The sequence below is a fragment of the Hypanus sabinus genome, chromosome 4 (genome assembly GCF_030144855.1).
Source record: "Hypanus sabinus isolate sHypSab1 chromosome 4, sHypSab1.hap1, whole genome shotgun sequence".
Lineage (NCBI taxonomy): Eukaryota > Metazoa > Chordata > Chondrichthyes > Myliobatiformes > Dasyatidae > Hypanus > Hypanus sabinus.
Genome location: NC_082709.1, coordinates 5065373 through 5087592, shown reverse-complemented (window position 1 = coordinate 5087592; position 22220 = coordinate 5065373). Strand labels below are relative to the sequence as shown.

Sequence of the window (22220 nt, the reverse complement as noted above, 5' to 3'; positions counted from 1 at the left end):
AAATACACCAGGAGGAATATTGAACAGTAAATTCTATTGCATCAATATATTTGAAAATATATTGGCTATTATACAGTTGAAAATATCTTAAAATTAATAAAAAATCACATTAATTCTTCCAAACTCCAATTGACCATCATTAGCACTACAAGAAATTAATAAAAACAACTCCTGCTTTGGGCATAAAGGGTTTCATGTCTACTGATGTGCTTATTGGCTAAGGTGGTTTAAAGAAAACATACTGAGCTCTCAGCTACCACTTCTAAATGAAGCATATCATCAAGATCGTCCACATCACAATGTCAAACCGAAAAAAAACTCACTCATCTGATCTAATTCAAGTATATTAAACCTTGAATATACCATTTTACGTGGCACATCTATAGAAATAGAAAAAGATTATGCTCGCAGTTAATCCCAGATTTGCCTCTTGTACCTTACAGCATCTTTATCAATCTGGCAGTAAAAGATAACTCAGGACAGTGAATTTACCTGCTTTATTAATTGTACAGGAAGCATTGTTTTGACGGAGTAATTTATACAGTACATGTTATCTTTATGACAGAGTAAGCTAAGCCAAATCGAGCAAATAATTTCAATCAGAAATGGCTGAATTACAGCAGTTCAAAGGAACAATCATGGAAGCAGTAATGACTTTTACAGTAATACCTGTCACATATATACTAATGGGCAAGTACTGGTTATAGTATATTGGTTAAGAAAAATGTCCACTGCGGAGCAGAGCAGCTTTAAATGTCTCCAAAATAAATCATGTTGCAGGCTTTTCTTTCCTGAAAAGGATGTATGCAGATTTTAATATATTAGAATACCTGCCGTTGAATTTTAATTTCATAATTGAAAACTCCTCATGGTCTATTTAATTGTTCTGCTAAGGTTATGCTAATTAAACTTTCATTGCTTAAATTACTAGATGTGGCCTACTATTTTATCATTGTAATATCATGTTTTCCTACCAAACTCATTGGTACAATGCCCATTCAGTTCACTGTGTTCCCTGATCAGACTCGTGCAACCCCATTTTAGTTCTGCAGTGCAGGATCCAAAAGGATTGACATCAGGGCTCCCAACCAGGACAAATACCATTCAGCAAGGGGTCCATGGTCTCAGGTTGGGAACCCCTGACTTACACAAAAAAAAATGCAAATATCAGAGGACTGGGCAAGAGCCATAGCAGCCTTACTGAGAACATCAAGCACTTTAAATTCTAATGCGATAATGCAAGTATAGTTCTGTTCGTCCAGAGATTCAGTGTGTTAATCACAAAATGGGGCAAAAAATGCAAATGATTTGATTGTTTTAGCCTCTCTTTCATTAGGTTCAAAGCTGTACATTTCTATATTCCAATAAAATCCTTTCTAAAGTTCAAGAACAAAGTACATATATGTCACTGTATACTACTTTGAGATTAATTTTCTTGCACGCATTCACTGTAAAGACGAATATAATAATAGAATCAAAGCAAAACCACAACAATATGATGGACAAACACCAAATGTGCAAAACCACAACCAAATGTGCAAATGCCAAAAGAGAAAGTACTAAATAAGCAATAAATATCGAGAACATAAGATGAAGGGTCCTTCCAAGTGAATCCATTAATTGTGGGAACATTTCAATGATGAGGCAAGTGAAATTGAGTGAAGCTATCCCCTCTGGTTCAAGACTCTGGTGATTGAGGAGTAATAACCATAATAGAATCAATGATAGACTGCCCAACTTGGGCATTTAACCAGAGTGCAGAAGACAAGAAACTGCAAATATAAAGGAAAGACAGAAATAATAATAATAATAATGCAATAATTTTCAAGAACATGAGATGAAGGTTCCTTGAGAGTGAGTTGATAGGTTGTGGGAACAGGTTAGTTTTGGAATGAGTGAAGTTGAGAGAAGTTATCTTCTCTGGTTGCAGAGCCTGATGATTAGAGTCATAGAACACTAAAGCACAGAAGCAGGCCCTTCAGCCCATCTAGTCCATACTGAACCATAAATCAGCCAAGGGCTGAGGGGTAATAACTGCTCCTGAACCTGTTCATCAGTTATAACATTCAGTAATGTTCGTTAGAGAACAAATAATTTTTATAATTATAAGCACACATTATTAAATACTCAGTTAAATTATTAATAATCTTAAATCAAGCCTTAACATGAAACAAACTCCAGAGCAGTTCTGAAATGAACATTTAAGAGCAGGAATTCAAAACCCAGGTGTATCTTTTTAACACATTCGAGAGGTCGCATTACAACAGGTACCTGAGCATCAACTGAACTCAACACCTTTGTAAACCTGTAAATGACCATTGTTATGAAATGAAGGCAATAGGAAATATTTAAACCTGGACTTGTATAAAATAAAAGAAATATAAAAGCTTAACTGAAAATAAATGAATCATTCATGTAAAATCAACATGATGGAAGTGAATGTGGAATTACTTTTAAATTCTGAGAGAATTTGGATTAATTTTGTCACACTTACATGTGGAAAATGGAACTTATGATCAACTTTACTCTTATGCACTAACTCTATTGCAGAAAATAGTTCACCTCTACAGAACTGGCTTGATGTCTTTATGTAAAACATTGCAGCTAAGTACCATATTTCTGGAAACTTGCTTTTCTAAAGCTATTTTTTAAACAGTGCACTAAATCTGTCTGCTCATTCCATATAGTTCAACCTATTAATTTGATACGGATGTGCTTCATCTCTGAAGCAAAACATGTTTCCGGTTGCTCTTGACAACATTTTGTTACAATCTGTTCTTGAATACAAAATGTACACAATTATGATAAAGAATGTTAAACAAGGTAAGCATGTAACACAAATAGAAGTTAATTGGTAAAATTTCTAAAAAGTGTAATGCTTACCATGTTTTTCTACAATATAAAATAAATGTAAATTACTGACAGCCTTCAAGGAGTTAATTGCAGTGTCAGATGTTAAACTGTACTTTACCTTCAAATATATGATTCAGTAATTCAGCACACATCATTTAAATAAACCTGTTAGTATTCAGTTTACATTATAACAACATTACATCTCCGTGTTCACGCAAGTACAGAATGCAACCTTGAGTCATCTGAAAACAGTTAATTCTGAAGTGTTTGTTGAAATTTGTCAATGTCAGTGCACAGTAATGAAATGAGCACATTGGAAATGTGTTAATCTCCAAGATCTGCATGTTGAATGTTCTTTCCTTATTTATGAGCATACTTCAAAACATTATTCTGTGATTTTCATTTGAGTGTGGCACTAGAAACAGGATGCATTCCCATTACAGTATTAACACTTTGATCTGTATAACTGCATAAATATTTCAATAAAATGCACCACGTACATTTGTATTTGAGCTGGTACAACTATATTAACTTCTTGCTTGAATTTTAAGATAAACTGTGACTATGGATCGCCTTGTTCATAAATGGAATGCAGTTGAATGGTGTGGTCAACAGATCATAGAAGTTGATAGAGAAAAAACAGTATTTGGAAATACAATGTATAGAAACTAGAATGTAATTTTCTTCAATGTGTTTACAAACAAAACAGGTAAACATTTTCTCTTTCAGCTATATTTTTGCTTTCAGATACATCATTGTTACATAATTAAACCATCCCTAATATGTTAGACCTCACAGGACCTGGAACAATCTGTAAATATATCCATTTCTACAAACCACAGTACACTTAACATTCAAATTACTGTTAAACTGCAACCTTATTCAGATTCAGTCTAGAGGAGATCCTCAATATTTGAAAGATTTATCTGGTGCAAAGTTAGTTTTTCACATCCTCAACCCTTAGAAATCAGGAAAGTATTTTGTAATCTCAGCCAATCCACTTCTAGATTGTGGTAAATCCCATGATAAACTGAATGACAAGAAGTGAATTACAGCATAACATACACTGAATACAGAGCATCTCTACAGCAGTGAGACTCCATCCTCCTTCCGTCTCAGTGAAACATACAATAGCAACGGAGTTGATAATTCATTTTTTTACAATCACTATTTGCTATAACCAGACTAGATACTAATTCATTCCATCAGCTTTAAATAAAAGGAGCATGGCATATACCAATGTAACCTTGGCAAGCAAGCAAGCAGGGGAACGTTCTTAAACAGTGGCTCTGTCTGCTGCAGTTTTTGCTTCAGCTGTTAGTTGCTGAAAGCACAGTCTTAGGATCATAAATAACCAGTTTCATCTCGCAAAGCAATTCAAAAATGGCATAAAGAAAATAACATCGCAGCTTAGAGTTAAGCATTGGCTTATTCCCCCTGCTCCAATTAAAATTAAAAACTGATAAAAAGCTGTTTAGAAACTTCTTCAGAAAAAATGTCTATGGACAAAAATACTGAACTTGAAAATGATTATTCATAAATCAAATGTTCCAACGTTCCCACATTTTCAAGGATAATGCATTTGAAAATTCATATTTCAATAGTGCAAGACTGAAATATGTCATGTTTTATATAATAAAAATACTTGAGACAAAATACCGGCTTACAGAGATAATTACATTTAACATGGAGTGGAAAACACAAAATTGTGAGTGTGAGGAGACCATTACCTGGTCTTGCTGCTGGCTTCCCCTACCCATGTTAGGCTGCTCCTTCATGGCTGTCATTGTAGATTTTGGACACACTTATTCACTCGCAGTTCAGTATTAGTCTTCTAACTTGGCAGCTGATGCATGACAGGTCTCCTCGTTGAAAGCCTGGAAAACTGCAGCTGAAGATAACAGCAGAGCAGTAGCAGCCCCTGAAGTTCCCACTGCTTGGCCTGCCAAGCTGCTGCAAGTCCCTTTTATCAGGACAGCAGCTATAATGAAGAAGCAAATGGGAGAATGACAATAATGGTGAAACCAGCAAGGCACTAGGCAGTCCAGATGACAAGGTGCCAACACACCTGTGTGCTGCAATTCACATTCTCCAGCAACTTAGGAACATAAAACCAAAGCCAAGAGCAAATCTCACCAGCTCAAACTGCAAGCACTTAAAAGGTTGCTGCCATGCCAGTAAATGACAGAGGCTGACAGGTATGCTCTCGCTGCTCCCTGCTCTATTCTTCTGCAGTGCTCACTGCCACTGATTAGCACATCTGGAGGAAAATCAAATGTCAAATTCAGTTTCCCTCCCAGAGCTGGAAGAAACCATTACCACCAAGGAAAGGGAGGGGGAGACAAAATTATCCTGTGAGCAACAATGAACAAGCAGCAGCAGCAGCAATAAGCAGGCCACTTAGTGATTAGTCAGACCCTTCCTAGCAACCTTGTCTGTCAGTCAGTATGCAAATACTGCCTCATTCAAGTTAGCAGCGTTAATGAAAACAGTGGCTAACTATGCTGTAATGTGTATTCTTTAATTATGGCCTGCTTATGAGAAATAATGAAACCTTAGAATAATGAGAGAATAAAGATAGCTGGCTATAGTAAAATATCAATTAACACATCTCCATGGAAATACACAAGAGTTGCTAGTACAGCCTTACAGGGCAGTCAATATGTTGTGACTAAAGACATTTCAAACCAGCCTTGCTGTATTTTTAATATGCAAGAATGGATGGTTTTCTAATATCAGATTCAATCTATTCTGTGTGTTATGAGTGTGCATATAAACGTGAAGCATTTAAGTTTTTTTTATAAAGTCTAGTAACTATAAATTTTCCCATGTCAAAACAAATCCACATTAGCTCTTTAAAAAAAATGGGGATTTCAACTGCTATGCAATATTCCTATCTGGAAGAACCTTCAAAACCCCTCCATAAAATCCATTGTAGAAAATGTACAGAAAATATGATTCCAAATTTGTAAAAAAAAAATCAAATGAGCTTAATGGAGTATCAGGTTATTACAGCAGCAGACATTTCTCATTTCTGAATAATTGATAAGACAAAGGGATTGCTATTTTCTCCTCATGTTGCGTTATCATTATTATCTAATCACTTAAACAAAAATTTTTGTCCATTTAATATGTGGAATATTTTGATAGTCACTTCACAAAACAGAAACAAATGCTCTCAGTTGTGTTGTTCAATACACTCTGCGATTGTACACAATTTCTATGAGTGTCTTGCCAGAATGGGAATCTGTGTTTAAATTCAGTGTCTGATCCTCCAGTTCAATCCTTCCTAACTAAAAGAACACACATCAATCAGGAAAATACTGCAGATCATGTAAAGGAAATCTTAAGATAAAAACGGAAAATAGTGCAGATCAAGTAAACTTGAAATAAAAACCTGAAAACTGATCAGGCCAATTCCCCCCATTAGGGTAGAGCAGTTTTTTTGAGGAGCTTCATCCACTGCATTGGTGTGAGTCAACAATTTGGTCAAAGTAAAGTTCAAAGTAAATTTTATTATTAGTGTACATAAATGTCACCACATACAACCCTGAGATCAGCTTCTCAAAGCACTTCATCACTGTGGCTGTAAGTGCATCAGGATGACAGTCATTGAGATAGATCACCATGTTCTTCTTGGGCACTGGTAATTGTCTCTTATGAATGATTTTTAGTACTAAGTTATTAGTATTTTTATCCTGACCTTCAGAGATTTCACAAATCCGCTTCTTGAACTTCATCTAAAGCAAAGAGTCCCAACTTGAGGTCCAGGGACCCATAAGGCATAGGATGAGAATTAGGCCATTTAGCCCATCGAGTCTGCTCCATTATTTCATCACAGCTGATCCCGGATCCCACTTAACCCCATACACCTATCTTCTTGTCATATCCTTTGAAGCCCTGACCAATCAGGAAACTATCAATTTCCGCCTTAAATATATGCATGGACTTGGCCTCCACTGCAGTCTGTAGCAAAGCATTCCACAGATTTACTTCTCTCTGGCTAAAAAAAATCCTCCTTACCTCTGTTCTGAATAGTCATCCATCAATTTTGAGGTTCTGCCCTCTATTTCCAGATACTACCACCACAGAAAACATCCTCTCCACATCCACCTTATATAGTCCTTGCAACATTCAGTAGGTTTCAATGAGATGCCTACACATTCCTATCAACTCCAGTGAGTACAGGCCCAAAGTTGCCAAACCCTCCTTTTACCAAAATGCATTATCATACATTTCCCAACACTGTATTCCAACTGCCACATTTTTGGTCATTCTTCCAATTTGTCTAAGTCCTTCTGCAATTATATTGCTTCTTCAGCACTACCTATCTGTCCACCTATCTTTCTATCTTCATATTAACCTCAAACTTTGCCACAGAGCCATCAATTCCATTATTTAAATTATTGACAAACATTGTGAATAGTGGTCCCAATACTGACCCCTGAGGAACACCACTAGTCACTAGCAGCCAACCAGAAAAAGCTTTTTTATACCTACTCGCTGCCTCCTACCTGTCAGTCATTCCACTATCCATGCCAGTATCTTTCCTGTAATACTATGAAATTTTATCTTATTTAGCAGACACATGTGCGGCATCTTATCAAACGTCTTCTGGAAATCCAAGTAAATAACAACCACTGCCTTTGATCCAAGTATCTGGAAACTTTATCCTTAATAATAGACTCCTATACTTTCACAACCACTGAGGTTAGATTGACTATCAATTTCTATCTTTTGCCTTCCTCCCTTCTGGGCCCATGCTAAAATCAAGAGACTATTGAATGATTATGACCGATATATACGTTATCTCTTCAGCAACCACTCTCAGGACTCTGAGATGTTGTCCCTCTGGGCCAGGTGACTTATCCACTTTAAGACCTTTGAGTCTGCCTCACACTTTTTCTTCTGTAATATCAATGACACTCACTCCTGCTCCCTGACCTCTGGCACATTGCTAGTGTCTTCCACAGTGAAGAAAGAGGTAAAGTACTCTTTAAGTTCCTCTGCCATTTCTTTGTACCCCATTACAACATCACCAGCATAATTTTCCAGTGGTCCAATATCAACTCTTACCTCTCTTTTACTCCTTACATATCAGAAAAAAAAACTCTTTGTATCCTGTTTTACACTATTGGCTAGTTTGCCCTTTTCTCTTTTCAAAGCCCTTTTAGTCACCTTTTGTTGGATTTTAAAAGTTTCCCAATTATCCAACTTCCCACTCACTTTTGCTACTTCATATACCTGTTTTTTGGCTTTAATGGAGTCCTTAACTTCCTTTGTCAACCATGGTTGCCTACCCCTGCCTTATGAGATCAACTTCTTTTGTGGGACATATCTATCCTATGCTTCGCCAACTATTTCCAGAAACTTCAGACATATCTGCTCTGCTCTTATCCTTGCCAGTATCCTCCTCTAATCCATCTGGGCAAGTTCATCTCTCATGCCCCTGTAATTCCCTTTATTCCATTGCGATATTGACACATGTGACTTAAGCCTCTTTATCTCAAAGTGCAGTATGAATTCAATCATATTATACCTCCTAAGGGTTCCTTTACATTAAGCTCCCTAATAAGATCTGGGTTATTACACAACACCCAATCAAAGATAGCCTTTCCCTGAGTAAGTTCAAGCATAAGCTGCTCTAAGAAGCTATCTCGTAGGCATTCAACAAATTCTCTCTCTTGAAATTCCAACACCAACTTGATTTTCCTAATCCTTTTGGATATTGAAGTCCCCCATTACAATTGTGACATTACCCTTAATACATGCCTTTAGCAGCTCTCTTTGCAATCTCAACCCCCACATTTTGGCCACTATTTGGAGACCTGTATATGATTCCCTGCTTTTTTTAAACCCTTGCAGTTTCTTAACTCCACCCACAAAGGTTCAACATTCTTTGACCCTACATCATCTCTTTCTGGATTTGTAATTCCATCTCTTTCCAACACTGCCTATGCCTTCCTACCTATCCTTTTGATACAAAGTGTATCCTTTGATATTAAGCTCACAACTATGGCCTTCTTTCAGCTGTGACTCAGTGCTTCATTAGGAGTTTTGAAGCGATTTGGCATGTCAACAAATACACTCAAAAACTTCTACAGATGTACCTTGGAGAGCATTCTGACAGGCTGCATCACTATCTGGTATGGGGAGGTATGGGGGGGGGGGGGGGCTACTGCACTGGACCGAAAGAAGCTGCAGAGGGTTGTAAATCTAGTCAGCTCTATCCTGGGTACTAGCCTACAAAGTATGCAAGACATCTTCGGGGAGCGGTGTCTCAGAAAGGCAGCGCCCATTATTCAGGACCTCCAGCATCCAGGGCATGCCCTTTTCTCAATGTTACCATCAGGAAGGAGGTACAGAAGCCTAAAGGCACACACTCAGCAATTCAGGAACAGCTCCTTCCCCTCTGCCATCCGATTCCTAAATGAACATTGAAACCGTGAACATTACCTCACTTTTTTAATATACAGTATTTTTGTTTTTTGTACAGTTTTTAATTTGTTCAGTATATGCACACAGTCCAGAAGGTGGCAATAACAAATGACTTCAGTAGAAAAATTTGCCAAGAACAATCATGGTCATGAGACCATGATTGCCTACGTCATATGACACGGTGCATGATGATGATGAAGAATGCATGTTTAATGCAAAAATGCAACACTGCAAAATCTGCTAGTCCCAAAGGAGACTTACATACATATAACTCCTTCATTCCCCTTGTTTGGTTGGTCACGATAAACAGATTGCAAAGGGTGGATTTAAGGTATAGAGGTACTCATGGTGAAAGGGAAGAGGGAGTTCCATAAATATCTAAACATCAAGTGATTGGTAGCGTTCATGATCCTTTGCTAGTGAAGTGATTAGGTTGCAACTGAATAGGAGCGATCAAATTAAGAAATGTTTGTGGGATTACAGGTGTAAGACTGAGACTGTGGATTTATAAGTGTGAGATTGAGATTATGGGACTATAGGTGCGACAGTGAGAGTGTGTGACTCTTGGTGTGAGAGTTAAGAGATAAAATGCAGTAGGGAGACTTAAGGGAAAATTGCTTAGAGATAAATCGTTAAAACAAAAGGAACCTATCTACAACTAATTCTGAATGCCAAAATGCACAAACGGGTCTTTAATTGTTACTGAAATAGGTCTCATGTTGGTAGTATCTAAGATTAAAGCAGGATCTATATCAACTGACAGAGTGGGCCAAGAAATGGCAGATGGTGTTTAACTCGAGCAAGTGCTTAGTGTTACAGTTTGGCAATTTAACCATGGTAGGGCGTAAAAAGTAAACATCATGACCTTGGAATGTTTCGGACAGCAGAGACAACTGAGGCTGAGTGGTTGATAGACTGGGCATACAGGCAAGTAGTTACACCCAGTGTGCTGGACATAGGTACAGTGTCTATAAATAGTATTCAGCCCCCTTGAAAGTGTTCATGTTTATTGTTTCACAGTGTTTAATCTCAATGGGTTTAATGTGGCTTTTTTGATACTGATCAACAGAAAAGACTTTTCCGTGTCAAAGTGAAAACAAATTTCTACAAATTGGTCTAAATTTATTACAATTATTAAACAAAATAATTGCATAAGTATTCACACCCTTCATGTCAGTGTTTAGTCAATGCGCCTTTGGCAGCAATTCCAGCCTCGAGTCTGTGTGGATAGGTCTCTATCAGCTCTACAAAACTGGACACTACATTTTTTCCCCATTCTTCTTTACAAAACTGCTCAAGCTTTGTCAGGTCACATGGGGATCGTGAGTAAACAGCCCTTTTCAAGTCCAGCCACAAATTCTCAATTGGATTGATGCCTGGACTCTGACATGGCCACTGAGGACATTAACTTTGTTGTTTTTAAGCAATTCCTGTGTAACTTTGGTCTTATGCTTGGGGTCGTTGTCTTGCTGGAAAACAAATCTTCTCCCCGAGTTGCAGTTCTCTTGCAGACTGCATTGGGTTTTATCTGTGTCTTGCTGCATTCAATTTACCCTCTACCTTCACAAGCCATTCAGGGCCTACTGCACAGAAGCATCCCCACAGCCACCACCGTGCTTCACAGTAGGGTTGGTGTGTTTTTGATGATGTGTGATATTTAGTTTACACTAAATATAGCATTTAGTCTGATGGCCAAAAAGCTCAATTTTGGTTGCATTAGACCATAGGACTTTCTTCCAGCTGATTTCAGAGTTTCCCTTATGTCTTCTGACAAACTTCAGCCAAGATTTTATGTGCGTTTTTTTTTCATGTGTTGGTGCGTGGCCAAGTCAATAAGGCATTGGTCTGGTGATTTGAAGGTTGCTAGTTCGAGCTTCAGCTGAGGCAGCGTGCAGTGTCCTTGAGCAAGGCACTTAACAACACATTGCTCTGCGACGATACCAGTGCCAAGCTGTATCAGCCCTAGTGCCTTTCCCTTGGACAACATCGGTGGCATGGAGAGTGGAGACTTGCAGCATGGGAAACTACTGGTCTTCCATACAACCCTGCCCATGGTCTCACGAGACTAACAGATGCTTATTTTTCAACACTGGCTTTCTCTTTGCCACTCTCACATAAAGCTGTGACTGGTGAAGCGCCCGGGCAACAGTTGTATCTTCTATCTCAGCCATTGAAGCTTGTAATTCCTCCAGAGTTGTCATTGGTCTCTTGGTGATTTCCTTCACAAGTCCCCTTCTTGCACGGTCACTCAGTTTTTGAGGGCCACCTGCTTTAGGCAGATTTACAGCTATGCCATATTCTTTCCATTTCTTGATGATTGACTTAACTGTACTCCAAGGGATATTCAATGACTTGGAAACGTTCTTCTATTCATCTCTTGACTTGTGATTTCAATAAACTTTTTGTGGAGTTGCTTGGAATCTTCTTTTGTCTTCATGGTGTAGTTTTTGCCAGGATACTGGCTCACCAGCAGTTAGACCTTCCAGATAGATACAGGTGTATTTTTTACTACAATCAATTGAAACACATTGACTGTACACATGTAATCTCCATTTAACTAATTTTGTGACTTCTTAAACCAATTGGCTGCATAAGTGATGTGTCATATTAAAGGGGGTGAATACTTATGAAATCATTTTTTATATATCTGTAATTAATTTAGATCACTTCATAAAGATCTGTTTCACTCTGACACAAGATATCTTTTTCTGTTGATCAGTGTCAAAATATCCAAATTAAATCCACTGTGACTTAATATTGCAAAACAATAAGACATGATAAACTTCTTGGGGGAGGGGGAATATTTTTTATAGACACTGTAGCTGGGTGACTGTCAGAAGAGGGAGAGGGTATAGAGGGAATAGGCAACCAGTGCAGAGCACCCCTGTGACCATGCCCCTCAAAAACAGGTATAACACTTTGGTACCCTGTTAGGGGTGGGGGCAGGATCTACCAGAGAAAAACCACAGAGGACACGTCTCTGGCACTGAGTCTGGCTCTGTGTCTCAAAAGGGAAGTGGGGAGAAGAGGTGAGCTGTAGTGATAGGGGATTTGTCAGTTAGTGGAACAGAAAGGAGGCTGGCACTGTAATGTGTTGTGCTAACCACTATGGTACTGTGCCACCTTAATGGATATGGATTAGGCCTTGGCTTAATCAACATCAAGTGGTGGGTGATATCCTCTAAATTTTAAGACTGGAGTGATCAAATTCTTTTTGATTCATTGAGCAATTAATTATGGATCAGCAGTGGAAAGTGAGCAGTTTCAAGTTCCTGGGTGTCAACATCTCTGAAGATCTATCTTCAGTCGAGATATTGATACAATTACAAAGAAGGCACAACAGCGACTATATTTAATCAGAGTTAGAGAAGATTTGGTATGTCATCAAAGACTTGCAAATTTCTACAGGGGTATATCATAGAGAGCATTTTGACTGATTGCATCACTCTCTGGTATGGAGTGGCTACTGCCCAGGCTCAGAAAAAGCTGAAGAAAGCTGTAAACTCAGCCATTTCCATCATGAACACTAGTCTCCCCAGCACAGAGGACACCTTCAAAAAGCGATGCCTTAAGGCAGTAGTATCCATTATAAAGAACCCCAATCACCCAGGATGTACCCTCTTTCTTTGCTTCCAACAAAGGGAAGGTACAGGAGTCAAACATTCAATGATTCAGGAACAGCTTCTTCCCCTCTGCCTTCAGATCTCTGAATGGACAATGAACCCATGAAGAGAACCTTGATTGTTCTCTTTCTGCACTACTAACTTAATTTATTATTATATATATTTCTTATTGTAATTTATAGGTGTAATGGCTTGTTTGTAATGTTCATTGCTGAGGTAACAGTTTCTCTGTAGCACCAATGTTTGGGTTATGGCTGGAGGTAACAGGACTGTAGAATGCATGTTAGCCAATCAGAGATTGTTGTTTTGTCTTGTGTATCTAGAAGGATGTTGTTTTTGTGGTCTTTTGTCAAGGAGAGAAGAGGGAGGACGTGTGTGGAGAGAGCTGGTAGACCACCGGATGGAGTGGACTGGGATCTGAGGCTCCAAAGGTCGACAACACTCGGAGGAGACCAATGGTGGAAGAATGACTACTGAGTGAGCTCTAACGTGACTTTGACTTGACTTGGGCCCTTTTTTAATTTTCATTACTAACCTATAATCAGATTAAGATTCATAAAGTTCAATCATTTAATTGCATATGGTGTACTGTCTGATATTTTGCATTGTGGGCTTGTAACTGGGAGTACATTATCCACACAAACATGATTACCCAGTTTGGCGAGACCAAAGGCTGTTTCCCCGAGACGAACACGAGCTGGGCGAGCCTGAGGGTTATATAGGCTTTTTAAAATATTATGTATTGCAATGTACTGCTGCTGCAAAACATAAACATTTGCGACATATGCCAATGATTCAGATTCTTTATGTGACATCAAGTGTCCAAAAGCAATAACAACATCAGCTAGTTGCCTAAGAAGAACGCGGTAACCTTCCTAAATGACCATCATTCAGTAGCACTTACGTCCACTGTGATGAATGTTTTGAGAGGCTGGAGAGAGCACAGTTCCAATGTCAGCACTAATGACAACTCCACCATCACAGGCCAAATCAAAGCTGGAAGGTGGTGATGAATCACAGAAAAGAGTGAGTAACAGCCCCATGCTCAATGTCAGCAGACCAAGCAGCTGATTATTGACTTCAACAGGAAACTAGAAGTCCATGAGCCAGTCGTTATCTGACGATCATTAGTCGAGATGGTCAGCAACTTTAAATTCCTTGCTGTAATTATTTCTGAGGACCTGTCCAGCGTCCAGCATGCATGCATAGACAAAGAAAACACAGCAGTGCCTCTACTTTCTTAGGAGTTTGCGAAGATTAGGCACATCTACAACTTTAACAAACTTCTATAGATGTGTAGTAGAGAGTATATTAACTGACTGCTTCACAGTGTGGTATAGAAACACCAATGCCCTTGTGTGGAAATCCTACAAAAAGTCATGGATATCGCGCAGTGCATCAAGGGTAAAGCCCTCCCCACCTTTGAGTACATCTACACAGAGCATTGTTAGAGGGAAACAGCACCCATCATCAGTGATCGCCATCACCCAGGACGCTACTGCCATCAGGAAGAAGGAACAGAAGCCTCATAGGCCACACCACGAGGTGCAGGAACAGTGATTGCACCTCAACCATCAGGCTGCTGAACCAAAGGGGTTAACTTCACTTGTCCTATCACTGAGAGGTTCCCACAACATACGGACTCACTTTCAGGGACTCTACATCTCAGTTTGTTGTTTTTTGCACACTGACTGTACACCCAGTCCATGCAGCCTTTCATTGATTCAATTATGGCTATTAGATTTATTGAGCAAATCCACAAGAAAGTGACTCTCAGGGTTGTATATGGTGATGTATGTAGCTTGAGAATACATTTATTTTAATCTTGTTTATTGTTGTCACTTATAATAATTTTTATGCTGTACATTGTGCTGTTGCCAGAAAACAAATTTCATGACAGATGTCAGTGATAATAAACCTGATTCCGATTTTTAGATTGTTTCAAAATGTTCTGGATAGCCAGAGCTTCAGGTGCTGCTGGCAGAATGTAGAGAGAATAAAATAAAATTTCCCTCTCCCTCCCCTCTTCTTCAATTAACCACTCTGGAATAATACCTCTTCTCGTCTGCCTATCACCTCCCCCTCAGTCCCCTCCTCCCCTTTCTCACACGGTCCACTCTCCAATCAGATTCATTCATCTCCATCCCTTTATCATTCCTACCCACTTGGCCTCACCTATCATCTTCTAGCTATTCTCTTTCCCCTCCCCTCACCTTTTTATTCTGATGCTTTCTCCCTTCCTCCTCAGTCCTGAAGGGTCTTGAGCTGAAACACTGTTTATTCATCACCAAAGATTCTGCTGAACTTGTTGAGTTCCTCCAGCATTTTGTGTGTGTTGCTGCAGAAATTCTTAAGTTTGAATTTGTAGTAAGCTATTCAATATACTGTGATGCCATTGATAAAAATGGTTGAATGATATCCAGACTGTTAAGCATGTTGCATTTAAGCAAGAAGATATCCAAAAGGGAAAAGAGATTTATCTTGTTTACAAATCATGGCCATTTAACCCATTGTGACTTCTCCAGCTCTCTTGTAAATAGATCCAATCCCACACATCGCTTTGCAAACTTTCCTTCACTGTACATTCCCCTTCCAAAGACCACAGGGGAACCCTCCTCCACCACGTTTGTATTCTAGGTTCCAAGCACAGATCACAAATAAAATTTTGCTTGTGCAACAATTCATTTTCTCTCTCTTTATCTTCTACTCAATTCTAGTTCGCAATCCTTTAACCAAAGGATAGCTTACCACTATGTAATCTGTCTAGAGATGCTCATCATTTATATTCCTCTATCTAATTTCCATTTGACCACTTTTTTACCAAAGTTCAAAAGTTCAAAGTAAATTTATTATCAAAGTGCATATATGTCACCACTCATAACCCTGAGATTCATTTCCACATGGCTAATCAGAATAAATACACAATCTAATCAAGAAATTCCATGCCTAACTGGGTGCACAACAACCAATGTGCAAAAGCAACAAATTGCAAATGCAAAAGAGGAAAATGAAATAATAATATTAATAATAAATAAATAAACAGCAATAAATATTGCAAACATGAGATGAAGAGTCCTTGAAGTGAGTCTACTTCAGTGAGTTAATTTGAGTGAAGTTATCCCCTCTTGTTTAAAAGCCTAATTGTTTAGGCGCAATAACTGCTACTGAAACTGGTGGTGTGAGTCCTGAGGTTCTTGTACCTTCTTCCTGATAGCAGCAGCGAAAAAAGAGTATGGCCTGGATGGTGGGGTCATTGATGATGAATGCTGCTTTCCTGTGACAGATTTCATAGAAGTATCAATGATGGTTAGAAGTTGGGGCAATGGAGAATCAAGGAGGATAGAGGTCCTAAAGTTAAGGATAGGGTCAAGTAGTTTAGTGTTAAGTAAGGGGATTGATCAAACCAGGTGGTGTTTGAATAAAGGGAGAGTGAATAGGGAACATTTCAATAATGGGGCAAGTGAAGTCTAGTGAAATTATAACTGTTCTTGAACCGATTGGTGTGAGTCCTGAGGCACCTGTACATTCTTCCTGAAGGCATCAGCGAGGCACAGCATGTCCTGGGTGGTGGGGGGCTCTGATCATGCATATTGCTTTCCCGCAATAGTATTTCCTGTAAATGTGCTCAGTGTTGTGGAGGGTTTTACACTTGATGGGCTGTACCCACTACTTTTTGTAAGATTTTCCCTTCAAGGGTATTGGTGTTTCCACTGTGATGCAAACAGTCAATATGCTCTCCACCAAACATCTGTACAAGTTTGTCAAAGTTTTAGATGTCATGCCAAATCTCCACAAACTTGTAAGGAAGTAGAGGTGCTGTTGTGCTTTCTTCATAATGGAACATATGTGCTGGACCCAGGACAGATCTTCTGTCAGGGAATTAAAGGTTGCCGATCTTCTCCACCCCTGATCTCCTGGATGAAGACCTCCCATTTCCTCCTCCAGAAGTTAATTATTGCCTCTGTGTCCTTACACTGATATTGAGTGAAAGGATGCTGTTGTGGCACCATTGAGCCAGATTTTCAATCTCCCTCTGATATGCTGATTTGTCACTCCCCTTAATTCAGCCAATGGCAGTGGTATCGCCAAACTTAAAAACGACACTGGCACTGTGCTTAGCCTCACTGTCATAAGTATAAAGTGAGTAAAGCAGGGAGCTAAGCACACAGCCTGTGGTGCACCTGTGCTGATGGAGATGTGGAGGAGATGTTGTTCCGAATCCAAACTGACTGGGATTCGCAAGTGAGAAAACCATGGATTTAGTTACAGAAGGACAACTCAGGCCTCTCTAATTTATCCCTGTAACCAGTGGCCCACTTCAGGAGCATTCCAATGCCACTTTCAGGAGCATTCCAATGCCACTAATGCCATCACATCCATCTAATAATGTGTTTTCCAATGGTTCCAAATTTTTAACCACTATTGTTGACGCTAAGGTTTGAATGTGCCTTATTGACAGTTTACTCAAGCAGTCCACCATTTTCAATGACTTGTGTAGATGTAATAACCAATTCATCCTCTCCTACATCACTTTTACAATGCTACTCTTTCCTGAATATTGTCTTGCTTCCTTCTTTTCACCATAATGAAACATCCTAACAATTCTCTGCACCTATGCAACTGGCCATCTATTCTGATTGCATTCTCTCACTATTCTCTTCACTGTTCATGATACTGCCAAATTTTGGTATCATCTGAAGATTTAGAAATTGTAACTTGTACTCCAGAATCCTCCTCCCGCCCACCCTCCAAGCCTGGATGCTTAGTGTAGACCAAAAGTGATGACTCAACACTAATGCAAATGAATGGCTGTATTGTCCTTTAGTTAAAAAGGCCAACCACCACAACTCTGTACTCTTTTACTTGGTCTACTTTGTATTCATGCTATCAATGTGCTGTTTATGCCAATGTGCTTCAAAATTACAAAAAGTCTGCAATATGGCACTTTATCAAATGTCTTCTGGATGCAAGCCAAGAAATTAGCAGCAAGTAACAAGCCAGATTTAGTTAAAGATCTTACTTTTCAGGTACACTTATCCAAATACAGAATTGTACAAGAGAAATATCATAGCCAAATAACATGATACGAAATAGCACTTGCCATTTAAATACATGTACATTTTACCTAATTTGCTGCCTGCTATTAATTTATGGTTCTCAATGCTTTTTCTAATCATAAACACCAGAGAGTTTGTCAAAGCTGGAAATATAAAGCAACACACACAAAGTGCTGGAGAAACTCAGCAGGTCAGGCAGCATCTGTGGAAATTAATAAACAAGGGATTCTGCAAATGCTAGAAATTTAGAGTAACACACACAAAATGCTGGAGGAACTCAGCAGGTCAAGCAGCATCTATGGAAATGAGTAAGCAGTTGACGTCTTGGGCCAAGACTATTCATCAGGAGAGTCGTTCCTCATCTCACTCAGCTTCATATTTATGCTGAAACCTAGATTTCAAAGAAAAGTAAAATATCTAAGAGTATTATTTTTTGAAAAAGGACCTGGAGCTTTTTCGGTGTACATGATGCACAAAATTCTTCTTAGACTTCCAGCCGGGTCCGGGTATTGATTTTAACCGACGTTTCAATGACAAACTCTGACATCTTCATTAGGAATGATGCCTAGGCTTGTCTAGTCTGGTGCTATATATACCCAACTCTCATCGTCCGTCCTTCCTGATTAGTTAGTCCTCAATCAATCAGTTTTCCACTGTCCTGCCTTGCTTAAAATTATATCCCAGTTCTTACTTGGAGACAGACCTTTGTCTCTGTTGAAATTCTTGTTCTCTAGTCTTATTTAAATGGTGTCTTTCATCAGGGAGTCCCCAAAACCATTAGCATGGCACAGTAGTTATGTGCCATCTAAGTCAATCCAATGGTCATTGCGTATGAATCTATGGAGTCGATGGATCAGGCCAAGACCCTTCTTCAGGACTCGGAAGGAAACAGAACAATGCCAGAAATAAAAGATGGGAGGAGGGGAAGGAGGCTTGCTACAATGTGATAGTTGAATCCAGGTATGTGAGAAAAATCAAGGGGTGCAGACGAATGAATCTGATAGGAGAACAGAGTGGATCATAAGAGAAAGGGAAGTAGGAGGGAACCCAAGGAGAAGTAGTGGGCAGGTGAGAAGAGGTAAAATGTTCAGAATGAGGAATAGAGAAAGGGGTGGTAGGGCAGAAAAGATCTGTTTACCAGAAGAAGAAATTGATAATCATGCTACGAGGTTGGAGGAGTACCAGACAGATTAGAAGATGTTGCTCCTCCACCCTGAGGGTGGCCTCATCTTGGCACACATCAGAACATGAATGCAAACTGGAATTAAATTGTTTGGCCACTGGGAAATCCCATTTGTGGCAGATGTGAAATTAGAGAGACCAGGATAGACTGAATCACACAATGAAGGTGGTGTCATCTGAATGAGGTCATATTAAGAACGTTTGAGGTGGTCTCTGTAGAAGACAGAAAGCAAAATATATCATACCAGAAGATCAAAGCACGTCATCTTTTTTTCTGACGTGACACTTTATGGCTTTCAGGACTCAGCATTGAATTAAACAATTTCAGGTGACCAGCCATCCAACAGTCACACATCTCCAGTGCTCACATTGTGTCACTCATTCACATTTCATTGTCTCCACAGATTTCTGCCTTTGCTTCAAACTTCATTCATTACTCAGAGCCTTTGCCACCCTACAGTAAAGCAAGTTCAGGCTCAAACCTTTCCTGTGTATCACAGCAGATTGTGAAAGCGGAACCTGCAATCATTTGCCAGCTGGACATCTAAAAAGTACTTTACAAAAAACTATGATAATTGTCGATTACATTAAACAATCATCTAGATTTCAATGAAAACAATGTGATATTATGTTTATATGTCTCAATTCAGGCTGCAGTTTCTCTCACAGCTCAAAAATAGTTCTTAAAGTCATTAAAGACTTTCTCTTTGCTTATATGCATTGTGTGTTTCTTCCCTACCACAATTTTGCCAGGTTAGACATAATGGTCGACATTATTTTAAATCCCCTGCATCGAATTTCCCTGATTCCATTCCTATAAACGAAGATGTTGTCGGGTCAGAAGCACCTGAGTTATAAGGAAAGATTGAATAGGTTAGGACTTCATTCCTTGGAACATAGAAAACTGAGAAGAGATTTGATAGAGGTATACAGAGAATTATGAGGGGTATAGATACAGCTAATTTGAGGCTTTTTCCACTGAGGTTGAGTGGGACTACAACTAGAGGTGATGGGTTAAGGGTGAAAAGTGAAAAGTACAAGGGGAACATGAGAGGAAACTTCTTCACTCAGAGATTAGTGAGAGTGTGAAGCAAGCTGCCAGCACATGTGGTGCATGCAAGCCCCATTTCAACACTGAAGAGAAGTTTGGTTAGCTACATGGATGGTAGGGATATGGAGGAATATGGCCCCGGTGCAGGTGGTTGCATGTAAGCAGTTTAACTGGGTTTGGCATGGACTAGATGGGTTGAAGAGCCTGTTTCTGTGCTGTACTTTTTATGACTCTCTCTAAATGACTCCCATTTCCATGAAGAATTATGCTCCCACTGGAGTCCTTGAGGTTCGAGAGGCTTGTAGCTATCCCGATTCACATGTTTTGAGATGCATAGGTTGCGTCAATCCAAATTCTAATTTATTAAAACAAATGATCAAACAAAATGTTCTCATCAGACATTTACATTAAATTAACAAGATGTTTTTAACGAACAGTTTTAATCCTTTGTTAATGATAGTTTAAACCAGATGCAGATAATCATCCTTAAAGGAGTGCAAGAACAAAAGGCCAAGCATTGCTAGAATAAAGCAGAAAGCAGTGAATCATTAATTGGTTGAGGATAAATATGAAAGAATATGGAGAATATTAATATGGCTTTCAGATTTGTATTCAAAATGCAGCTGAGTTTCAAAAGTCGAGCTAATTAATTGGCCCTGTGAGGTTTGCCTGATGCCTGTCTCACATCCTATCAGGCATATTCCAGCTGTTCACTAGAGCTCACCCTAAGCAAAATTCTCACATGCATATATCTTTGACCACTCTATGCCAAACACCAAGATATTGTTAACTGTAGCTTTTCAATACCACAATGGAAGAACTAGAAATAGTACTATGAACAAATTGTGTTATAAATATTGTATTTTCCCCCAGATTAGTGCTTAACATGCATCAGAATAAATCAGCATTGCTTTCCAATGGGTTACAACTTGCATGACCAATACCAGTGATTGTAAAATCTATCTACAGAGCTTACAAAAGATTCTGACAATGAATGGTAAAAAGAAAATGAAGAAACATTTTGGCAAAAGTGTTGAACAAGCAAAAAAAAAATTAAGCAATAGTCGTATCTCCCTAGAATTTTTCCAGGGCATCAGTGGTTGGGAAGATGTTGGTTTCCATTATTAAGGATGAGGTTTTGGGGTACTTGGAGGTGCATGATAAAATAGACCGTAATCAGCATGGTTTCCTCAAGGAGCAATCTTTCCTAATAATTGCTTTGGAATTCTTTGAGGAACTAATAAGCAGAATAGACAAAAGATGAGCCAGTGGATGCTGTTTACTTGGATTTTCAGAAGGCCTTTGACAAGGTGCTGCACATGAGGCTGCTAAACAGCTTAATAGCCCATGGCATTATAGGAAAAATACAAGCATTGGGTGACTGGCATGAGACAATGTGTGGGAATAAAAGGGCCTAAATTTATTGGTTGCCGGTGACCTGTGGTGTTCTGCAGGGAATGGTGTTTGGATGGCTTCTTTTTAAATTATATGTCAACGATTTGGATTACCGAATTGATGGCCTTGTGTCCAAGTTAGTGGACTATACAAGGATAGGTGGAGGTGTAGGTAGTGATAAGAAAGGAGAAAGGCTGCAGAAAGTCTTGGACAGATTGGGAGAATGAGCGAAGAAGTGGCAGATGGAATATAATGTAGGGAAGTATATGGTCAAGCACTTTGGCACAAGATACAGAGGTACAATAAATGTATAGACCTTCTCTAAATAGGGAGAAAAAATTTCAAAAATCAGAGAAGCAAAGGGACTTGGGAGTCCTTGTGCAGGATTCGCAAAAGGATATCTTCCACGTTGAGTTGATAGTTTGCACACTGTATCAAAGTACATACATGTCATTATATACAACCCTGAAATTTATTTTATTGCTGGCATACTCAATAAATCTATTGGATAATAGCCATAACAGAATCAATGAATGTCCTCTCAAAATGAACGTTGGCATTGAAACAGCTCCAGATGAGGTAAATGAGAATGGTACCAGGAATGAAAAGTTAAATATATGA

General features: G+C 39.0%; 1 protein-coding gene across 1 annotated transcript in view; it reads right to left on the bottom strand.

Annotated features, from left to right (window-relative positions):
* The window catches only part of LOC132392450 (inactive dipeptidyl peptidase 10-like), a 905047-nt gene extending 900425 nt beyond the window's left edge, over nucleotides 1-4622 (bottom strand). Inside the window, exon 1 of the mRNA XM_059966307.1 lies at nucleotides 4584-4622. Within this exon, the coding sequence (XP_059822290.1) occupies nucleotides 4584-4613 (30 nt within the window). The 5' untranslated portion in view covers nucleotides 4614-4622. The remainder of the gene's footprint in view (nucleotides 1-4583) is intronic.
* Nucleotides 4623-22220: the final 17598 nt, after the last annotated feature.